Below are 10,671 nucleotides of genomic sequence, written 5' to 3'. Positions count from 1 at the left end.
TGCTTAACTTGTCTTATTGGCAATGACAAGAATGAAATGAAAATGTGGTGATACAGCTCAGTCTAACTCAATAATAGTACATACAGGTTTATCTCTATTTCACTGGTTATTTACTAATCCATTCAAGAAAAACTGAAAAGTATGGTTCAGTAGAACTACCTCTATGAGTTCAAGGTTAACCCTGATTGGAATTATTGCTGTGGAAAAATCATTAGTCATGGTCTGCACAGTGGTGTATGCCTCACAGCATAAAGATCCAAGTTCAAATCCCATCTTAGTCCTTTTTTTGTGGAGCTTGTACGATAGGGGCCGCCATGGTGCAGTGGTAGGGCGGTTGACTCCTGATCAGAAGATTTGATTCCTGCTTTGCCTGCCCATGTTTTAAATTGTCCTTGGGCAAACCCTGAACCCTACTTTTCCTTTGGTGGAAGGTTGGCTCCAGTGTTCAGCAGCGGACCCACCATGTGTGTGTGAATGAGCCTTTGAGTAAGGTAGAAAAACAATAAGTAAACCATGCTTCATTGATGATTCCAAATGGCCGCTAGGTGTGCATGTGAGTGAATGTGAGTGTGTGTCTGTGGCCCTACAACAAATCTCTCCAGGACGTGCTCTCACCTTAGCCCAACACTGGTGGGATGGCTCCAGACCCCATTTTCAGTGGGATCAGAAGACAGATGTATGGATGGAAATCATTGGTCTAAACAGGAAATATAATTTGTTAAACACCAACAATGACTCCAGCTGTCACAATCAAAATGTCTGCTACAGAGTAATCCTTTTTCCATCCATCTGTTCTTCCTGCCTAACCAAAGGTCACAGATGCTGGAGCCTATCCCAAAAGCTTCAAGCTGAATGTGGGGGTTCACCCTGCAAAGTTCACCAATCACAGGCCCCCACACTGACACACACTCACATCCTCAGGAAGAATTTAGAGTCACCATCAACCCATGAATCGTGTCTTAGGACTGTGGGAGGAAGGCGGGGAAAACCCACACATGCACAGAAAGAACACACAACCTGACCCACAGCCTTCAGCACTATAGTGGAAGAGGCAACTTCCTATATAGAAGACAACCAGCTGAGCCTTGATTGTCCCTCTGAAAGCTCAATAATTAGGTTCAGATCACTTCTAATAAAATATGACAAAACCTGAGCTGTGAAGAGATTCTCTTTCTCTGTCTGGACAAAGACCACGGATGCAGGCTTCCCACTTCAGTGCTGGGATTCATTCATGTGCATTTACTGAGTACTCCAGATACATTAGCATCTGGAGTTTCCTTCAAAAATACTTTCCTGATGCTCTATTTGACTGCCTAAAGCTTCACACTTTGGTCACAGAGATATCAGAAATGTGACCCCTGGAAACATGAAACTGTTTACCTTCTCTCCGTCTTCTAGATGAAGGCAATCTGTGAAGGATTGGGGGTCGGAGGCCCGTCACTTAACAGCCCTACCTCCCCAGAAACATTCTTGCATCTCTTATCTCTCTGTATTGTAAACACTGAGGGAAGCCCTCCCTCTGTGGGGGGTTCAGGGGTCGGAGGTCAGAGGCATTTTGGAGCAGGTATGGCTCCTGGATGATGTCCCTGCCGCAGGCCAACCAGGCCATCCTGAGGGGGTGATGGTCTCCCACATGGAGCTGATCAAAAACAGATTGGAGCTGCTGCATGCTTGCTTTGACCCCCCCGGGATCAACTGCTCTCCATCTGAACACAAAGGGTTCAGAGTCTCCTCTGTTTGCAGTCACATGTGTCCAAATCCATGTGGAGTGTTGGAATGCTGAGATCAGGAAACACCAGAACTGCTTTCGTCCAGTCTTGACTCAGAAAGTGTGTACCGTCGGAGCAGCTGCAGCTGCAGCTCATGGTTAAAAAAAACACCCCAACTTATGTCAGAAAAGTGACTTGGAAATATTTAATGTCCACAGAAAGATAGATGAGAAATCTCCCTAAAGAGGAAGAGCTGTTTCCCTTCCAGTCGGAACTCTTGGATGAATCAGAGATTTCAACAGAGCTGACATAGATGTGGAGCAGTTTAGGCAAGCTACAGCTGGTGTGATGTCATTCATTCCGCTCCCTTAGTCTGGAGATTTCTGCAGAGACTACAGTCACATAGTCTTAGCAGACTGTTGTTAATAGCAACTGTTTTTAAATTATTTTTTTTTTATTTTCTATCTGTAATTAATATGTGTTTTGTTGCCTCTTCGCCAAGACTCCTTTGTATAAGAGATTTTTTGATCATAATTGAACTTCCAGGCTAAATAAAGGTTAGTAAATAAAAATATGTCCAGAATGCAACTGTACAGCAACCTAAATGCAAGTTTTTGCGCAAGTTTGGCAGGTGGCCACGAAGTGCCATTACAAGCTGTAAGATGGTCTCAGAAGTTTTGAGAAAAGGTCAATTTTACAGCGATTGGATGATTTTTCTCTAAAAGTTGACATTGGTCAGTGGCTACCCAGACACATTTTAAGGTCACGCAGTGACAGTCCAGTAGTAGGCAGGGATGACACAATTACGAAATCGAACAATAGCTGGGCAGCCACAGGGCGGATCCCCGGCTGACAGCAGCTCTGACTGGACGATGCGTAAATGTCTGTGGATGGTGGCCGCCAGCCGCCCGTTAGGGTGTATTTAAAAGCAGTCCATTCTGCACCCCTGATGACCGAATGACTTCCACTGTCTACATTTCTACAGAAATCGAGCAGCATCATAAAATCTTGAAGAATCTGCCTTTACCTCCCCATGGCGCTGTTGTATTAGTCACCCCAGCATAAACGCCACCTCCCCCAGGTTTTATCTAGAGTCCAGCCTCTGTTATTGCTTTGAATCAGAGATTCTCACTGACATTAGTGATTACCGCTACTTCACCTAGACATCTTACAAGCTCATAAATCTAACCTTCACCTCTGATAAATCCATGCATCACTGTTTAGAGAAACACAAAGTCAAAGGAAAATCCCCACATTATCTAAGCCCACAACCATTCAGCTGCTGTCCTGAAAGAAGTTTTGTCCTAACTGTTTGGGGAGGGGGTTTCCAGAAAACCCCCGTAGTTAAAAATTTTGACTAAGGCCAAACTTCAGTGAACCTTGAGGATTTCACAACTCTGACACCCTGATGTGTTGGCATAAACAACGTGTCAGCTATCGTACCAGAAGAGTGGATATGGAGGACGGGGTGTAAGAATGTCCTAAGAGGGAACAAAACAAGGTGAATTATGGACAAGAAGCAGTTGTGTATGTCACACCTGACATGGAACTAATAGACTGAAATCAGTCTATAATGATATTTCAAAACTTTTTAGAATGGTCACATGTGCTTTGTGATACAACCCTCCTATGCCCCTTTCTGTAGTATCTGCTCGTCTTCTTTTGCTGGATGACACTTCCTGTTTTGTTTTTTACATGATTACTTTTGTTATTGAAAACCTGTAGTTTACCATGCAACAGGATGTTTTTGTTTTACTATGTTCTTGAATAAAGTACATTCAGTACATGTTTACCCCCTTAAGTCCTCCAATTAGATTTTATGCAATATTTTAGAACACACAACTTTTAAGATTATTTTTAAATTAATCAGATGTCAATTCCAAAGAAATTTATTTTATTTTATTTTATCTTCACCTGCTACACTTCATGTAAATCGTTGTGATTTCTGCTGGTCAGTAAAGCAATCAAACTGTACTTAAAAAAAACGCAATTAGCCTGCAACTGTTCAAAATTCAACCAGACATCAGCAGCCTGAAGTGACCTGGTGTGAGCTAACAGCACTGAGGCTTGACCTAATATGTTTACGTAGAGTGAAACTAACCAGAAACTACTCTTATCATTTGAGATTAAAAGGTTAAACAAAAATATTTTCCAAATATTGGAAACATATTTAAAAATGCTTAATCTCTTTCCTTATAAATACAGTTTAATTATTAATAATTATTTAAAAATTTCATTATATATTTATCAATCTGGCTATCTCAGACTTTTTTTGTACTTTTTCAGGAACTTTTCTTTGCGTTATGAGTTTTGTTTTCATGTTTTCTAACACAAAGACTTAAGAATCTTACATTTGGTTATAATTGTTCTCTTTATGTTTGTACAGCCGAGCGGATTATTGCATACCAGAATGAAAGGGAGTCAATAAAGGCGCTTTTTAAGAGGTCTAAAACATCTGTATGCTGCAGTAAAACAAACAAAAAGCAAGCTTTGATTGAACACATTGAAGTTGTTGTTCACCTCTCAGCTTATCCCTTCAGAGGTCACCAGAGTGAAGCAGGTTCTCACTGATTCGTTCGTATAGGTGGTTGGTTTGGCAGACATTCCCTGCCCAAACTCTGGATTTTATCCAGAAATGAAGACATTGAAGTATTGTTAAAGAAGAATCACCAAAGCCAATCGATTCAAATGATCCACACCACGAGAACTTGAGCATTTGTCTTATGCTATCCTGTGATTTCAAAGCTGTAAAACTGATTTCAGTGCTGAAGAGACACAGTAAAAACCCCTCCACAATGTCCAGGAAACAAAGGGAGGACAGAGCGAGCCTTTCACCTCTGACACCAGGCAGCAACGTTACTTTCCTTTGCAGCTTAACAGAGTCGCCTCCTTTACAGCTGCTCTGCATTCCATGAAAAATGACTCAAAAAAAATCATGTTTCCAACTGTTTTCTTTCATAAAGAAAAAGATTGATCAGTGGAGTTTTCTTTGTTATAAGGAAACAATGTGATATAAAGTGAGGTCATTGGAAAACCCCAAATCCCCACATGACCCAAAGTGTTTTCAGTAATCCTTCTGTCCCCATTTAGACAGTGGTGTTTACCCCACAAACAAAGACTGTCTCAGCTGAAAACCTGCTCAGCTTCCTGCAGGTGAAACAAAACCTTTTCTAAAAAAAAGTCATAAAAAAAGGGAGATGAACTGAGTTAAAGCACCTCATTCTGAGCCTGAACTGTGCTGCTTAAATATTAACCAGAGTTGCTTTTTGTAGGAAAACAAACAGAAACCAGCAGCAGAAAGAGGAGAAACCTGACCACACACCTCATGAGGTTCTGCAGACCCTGTTTGCTGGAGTTTCTCCTGAGCAAAGCGTTGGACATGTTTGTTGCTTGTCTTCCAGTAGATCCTCTTCTTGCTTTCCTTTAGTTGAATAAAAAGAAGATCAGCTTTCTGCTTTCTGTCCAGGAGCCCCGCAGTAAAGAAGTGTGAACTGTGGAGGAAACACTCACAGATAATCTACTGTTCTTCACACTCCTCAGTCCCCTGAAGCGCTCTTCGGGAATGTCAGCAAAGCTCAGAGGGACTACCTCCTCCCTCACTCTGAGGCTGGAGTTTTAGTCACCACAGCCCCCCCCCCCTCCGAACACACACACTCCAAGCACACACACCTCTGCCCCCTCCCACTGCGCTACATGTGGTTTCCATTGAAGAGCTCAGAGCACTGAGGCCCAAATCTCTCTTCTTTTTTTCTTTGCTGTTTTTTCCTTCGTTATCCCTGGTCATGTGATCTGCCTTGTGTGTATCTGTAGATAGGAGGATACAAAAAGAAGAAAAAAAGAAAATCTACTCCTGATTGGTCCCAAACTCCTCCCATCATTCATCAAAAAAAAAAAAAAAAAACTTTCTATAATGGATTGAAGGAGAAGAAATCCCAGATACAGTAACAATGCAAACCTCAATGCACTTAAGTTTCTGCAGCTGCTGATACTCGCTGAACAGGCTGAAGCCATCGCACAGATGTTCCTCTCCCAGTGAGAAGTGAACAATTTCAGAGAAAAAAACAACAAAGATGAAAACTGTGTCGTCCCTCTTATTCTTTGAAACGGCAGCAATTGTGTGACAGTGATGAACCGAAGTACAGACCTGTCTGTGCTCACACAGACTAGACTCCTTACTGATTGTTTGATGACAAAAGCTCCTAAAGCCTTTCCACTGAAAACTGTTTTGGCAATTACCATGGCGACATTGTGCCAAACTTAAGTCCCAGCTCATGTGGGAATGACTTCATGCTTCAGTCAGAAACGTTGCAGCTTTCATGAAACATGGAGAAGACATGAAATGCCTCATAGATTATCAGTTCTGAACTAAAGGTTGAAGGACAAACCAAACTATGTTGTCATAGTGACTGCAAAGGGTTTGAAAATTTGATAACACATTGATGTAGACCAGGGGTGTCAAACTCAGACAGGGGACCAAAATCCAGAACATACCTTAGGTCACGGGCCGAACAGGATAATCATTTATTGAACACACCAAAAACTACATTTTAAACGTTTTCAAAAAAGGTAACTTTTAACACTAGTATGAACATATAAAGCACTACTGTGATAATGCTAGTGTGAATGCTAAGCTGAATTTGCCTGCTGAACAGGCCAGTGCTCATAGCTGAAGATGCTGAAAATGATAGCCAGCAAAAATATTAGCTAAAATCCAAACTAGTCAAAAAACAAAACAAAAACCTTAGGTTAGCCAAATCAGCTAGCATGTAGCTAAAGAATTAGGTAAACTCCAAAATAGCCTAAAAATATTAGTAAATGGCAAAATAGTCCAAAAAGTTAGCAGAATTACACATTTTAAAGTATGAAAAATAAAAAGGCAAGAATTTTATTCAAGAAAAAAATCAAATCAAACTTTAAATAGCTTTCAATGTTTTACTGTCAATAAAAATATATTTTGTCAAAATTAAACAAGTTTTAAATAAGTGCAAGATGACATCGGGTTCATTAATAACAATAAAAATTAATTATCTGGAGGGCCGGATGTAATTACCCAGAGGGCCGGATCTGGCCCCCGGGGCTTGACTTTGACACATGTGATGTTGACTAATCCAAGAGTATTGTAAAAAATCAGGTTTAATGAGGAAATGAATAAAAATCACAGAAGTGTTCTAGAACCTTTGAAATCACCAAATCCATCCATTTCAGTGGAGACTGCGCCTTTCTGTTCACGATACTGTTATTATCATTACTAACCTGATGATTCCCAGTCATTCTTATCTCGAACACCAGATGATAAGTCAATCTTATCAAGCGTGTCTGTCTCTAACATGGAAATCTCTGCTTAGACGACAGAAACAACTTCAACATCTTGAGATTTCTTTTCAAGGTCAGAAATACCAGTCTTTCCAGCCACATTTCCCTAAAGCACAGCCCCAGTTAGAGTTCTTCAGTGACTGATGATGATGATGATGACTGCTATTTTTCTTGAAGAAAGTTTCTCACCATTTCCCCCAACCCAGGACGACTGCACTATATTAAGGAGAGGACAACAAGGACAATGTATTGTGAGATTTTTGGGGAACAACCTCCGTCCCTTTTTAAGAGCATTGCATATGGGTTGGATCTTCCATCATGACAATGACTCAAAACACACATCTGGGATAACTAATCTGTGGCTCCATATGAAGCATATCAAGGTTGACCCAGTCAGTATCCAGATCTTACCCCAATAGAAAATCTTTGGAGGGAGCTCAAACTCTGTTTCTCAGCGACATCCCAGAAACCTGACAGATCTTGAGAAGATCTGTGTGGAGGAGTGGGCCAAAATCCCTCCTGCAGTGTGTGCAAATCTGAAAAGAAAACTACCGGAAACATTTGACCTGTGGAATCACAAACAAAGGTTACTACCAAATATTGACGCTGATTTTCTCATGGGTTCAAATATTTTTTTCACAGCAGTAGAATACAAATAAATTATTTTTAAAAATCATGCAATGTGATTTACATTGTTTTCTTAGATTGTCTATTTCCGTGGACATTAACTTAATATGAATATTTCAGATCCCTCCGAGATTTATAAGTTGATGAACTTGCAAAATCACAGGAAGTTGAAATACTTATTTGCCTCACTGTATATAGAAGGGAACAAAGGTGAGATGAATGGGCTTCATTGTGATTGATAAGGGACGGCGTGTGCACACAACATAAATCATATTTGTTTAGGAATGTCACTTAACTAATTTCTAATGACGACCAGAAACAGTACAAAAAGAAGTAACAATAAAAATGTGTTCCTATGAGAATTGAGAGAAAGACCACTACAACAAATCAGATGACAGTATGGCTAATCAAATTGAAGTAAAGAATTTATAATCTGTAAGTAACGTGACGTCTACTCTACTCAATCTGTATTTAGAAGAATCAACGTTGGACTGACAGTGTGAAAAGGTTTATAACAATCAAAGAGCAGCATCCTCTAAATGTCATGTTCTGCTTCAGTTACTTTCTTTTTTTGCTTCTGTACACACTGCTGTGACTCCGCCCATTCTCCTGTGGATCCTGCTAAACAGTCACAGCTGCCTGCACTACAGTAATTAGGCTCTGTGTATTTAAGGAACTCTGCTTTGTTTCCTGGCCCTGGGAGTTCTGTTTATATGGCTGATGTACATTAAAGCCCTTGGACTATGCCTTCTATGTGCATGTAATCCTTTCCTGCATCTGGGTTTCCTCCTGTTTGCTCAACTGTGACACTAAAGAGAGAAACAACTTGTTTACAGGATAGTTTCATGAAATGTGTTAGTTATGCAAAAGTTTAAAAAAAAAGCAGTTACAGAAACATTTACGAGTAATATTAATATTCTCAAAGGAAGATTACACTTGCCAATGTAGGATGACCTCTGATGGCTCAAGGTCATCAAAAATAAAAGCTCAGCAAAGACAAATTAGCTGGCAGTTGTCAAATGGGCCTTAATTGTTACATCCCCTGGGGTAAACCCAGCATAGGCTTGGGGGGGGGGGGCAATAACAAAAAATGGACGACAAAAATAAAAGGAACACAGTTTCTTAAATAAAAGAAAGCCTGCTGTGTCCTAAAATGAGAATAAAAATCAAGTTAGGGTGCTGGTTAAAAAAGACAAATCAAAAGGGAGTTGGAACTTTGGCCAAAAATAAAATAAGTCAGGGAGATTGCTGACCCAGCCAGGTTGACCGTCAGAGTCTGCAGCTCCATGCTGATGACTGAAGAACCAAAACTACCTCATAAAAACAAAATAAAGCCCCCAAATCAGAACTACCAAGATCCAACATAAGACTAGTATAACAAAACCCAGCAATCTAAGATTGCTGAGGACAAAAAGAGTAAAATGAGACCAAGACCAACCTGCTGTGTGGCCTCCTCTGTCTTAAGTAGACAGCAGGTGGCAATTAAGGCACATTGGTCTCACCTGTCAGGTGGCCTAGTAAAAAAAGGGGCAGCGGTTGCAGCAGGGCGTAACATTAATAATTGGCTTTGTTGCTCAGCGACTGCATGACAGCAGACAATGCAGCTTCTCATCCTTCTCCTTTCAGAATTCTTTCATCTCCTCGAGGGGCATAACCACTCACGGCATCACACCTTCAGACTCATCCCCCTCTCTTACAATATTCATCTCCAGATTGTTCTAATCAAACTCCTCTTTCAGGTTCTCCCCTTCTGTTCTTCTTTCCATCCACACCATGAAAAAACAGCATGAATCTTTAAGTCTCAATCTCTTACCATCTAGTCTCTTCAAGTCAAAGAATATCCACCTGTCTTCTTTCCATCATGTTCACCATCTCTCTAGTTTTCTAAGTTCCATTGTTCACAGTTCCTCTTTAGCACCTGTTTTACTGTTCTGTCTCCATCTACAAAACACATCTTCTTCCTCCTGTCCTTTTTCCACCAATTTTACTGTTTAACAAGATTCCCAAGAATATGCTTCATTGTAATTTTTTATTTGCACACATTTCTGAATGTCATAAGATTATCAAATTTTATTGCTTTTGTCTTCTTTAGGTTTAATGAGAACTTATTACGACCCATTCAATGTTTAATTATACTTGGTAGTCTGAATAAGATTATCATCCCTACTAAAGAACATTTTTGTATCATCTGAAAACAAGACATTTTGATATCTGAGAAGCTGTAAATATGTTATTGATGGAAAAGATAAGCAATAATAATGGTTTCAACACTGACCTCTAGAGGTCAGACAAATGAACTTCTGCGTATGTGAATGATGCAGAATGACAGTGCTGGTCCTCCAAACGGGTCTCTAAGCTTCTTCTCTTACATATTAAACTTTGCATTGCCAACACCAAACCCAGTAAAGCTGGCTACACTAATAATAATTAGATTTTGAGTTGCTAAAAGGTTCAGAATTTCTTTGTTTTTGAAGCCTATCTGGAAATAAAGCTTCCCAAGATGCACCATGTCTTTGATCTTAAAGCACAGCTCAGACAAACCACATTTGGTGCTTTTCCTCAATCATTTATTACATATTTCTCATAAATGCATGACTTTAAAAGTCACACATTTGGTCATACGTCTTTTAAAGTCATACTTTATTCTGATAATTTAACAGTTGCAACATTTTTTTAGATTTAAAGTAGTGGATGATCCACGTCGGGCTGTGTCACAGAGGTGAAACACCACTTCATGTGGGTGTGCTCTGAAGCACAGAGGTTTACGTTTAAATGGAAGTAATGACTTTTAGTTTTAGCATGACTTTTTGAAAACCAATGTCAGTTAAGTGCTAACCTACAGGGCCAGCGACTATTGATGACATCATCGAGGGTTAGTATTCCTACTCCTTGGCACTCCTTTCAGGACTGAGGTTTTTGCCTCCACAACACCCCCAGACTGCAGCTCGCTCACACTGCCAAGTTCTTCTGTCAGGACTCCTTCTTCAGCATGATTACATCCCTTACTACTGTGTCCACCAAT

General features: G+C 40.2%; 1 protein-coding gene across 3 annotated transcripts in view; it reads right to left on the bottom strand.

The window, feature by feature from the left end:
• The window catches only part of lsp1a (lymphocyte specific protein 1 a), a 47,578-nt gene extending 41,605 nt beyond the window's left edge, over window positions 1-5,973 (bottom strand). For 2 of the 3 annotated variants that reach the window (XM_024282178.2, XM_024282180.2), the window contains exons 1-2: window positions 5,220-5,973; window positions 5,032-5,130 (exon numbers count right to left, since the gene is read on the bottom strand). In XM_024282178.2, the coding sequence (XP_024137946.1) occupies window positions 5,032-5,090 (59 nt within the window). In that variant the 5' untranslated portion in view covers window positions 5,091-5,130; window positions 5,220-5,973. Of the gene's footprint in view, window positions 1-5,031 lie in introns of all 3 variants that reach the window. The other variant, XM_024282179.2, reaches the window with a different exon arrangement.
• Between the last annotated feature and the right edge of the window lie 4,698 nt (window positions 5,974-10,671).

The sequence above is a fragment of the Oryzias melastigma genome, linkage group LG6 (assembly GCF_002922805.2).
Source record: "Oryzias melastigma strain HK-1 linkage group LG6, ASM292280v2, whole genome shotgun sequence".
NCBI lineage: Eukaryota > Metazoa > Chordata > Actinopteri > Beloniformes > Adrianichthyidae > Oryzias > Oryzias melastigma.
The sequence above is the reverse complement of the archived record's forward strand: the minus strand, read 5'-3'. Positions and strand labels throughout refer to the sequence as shown.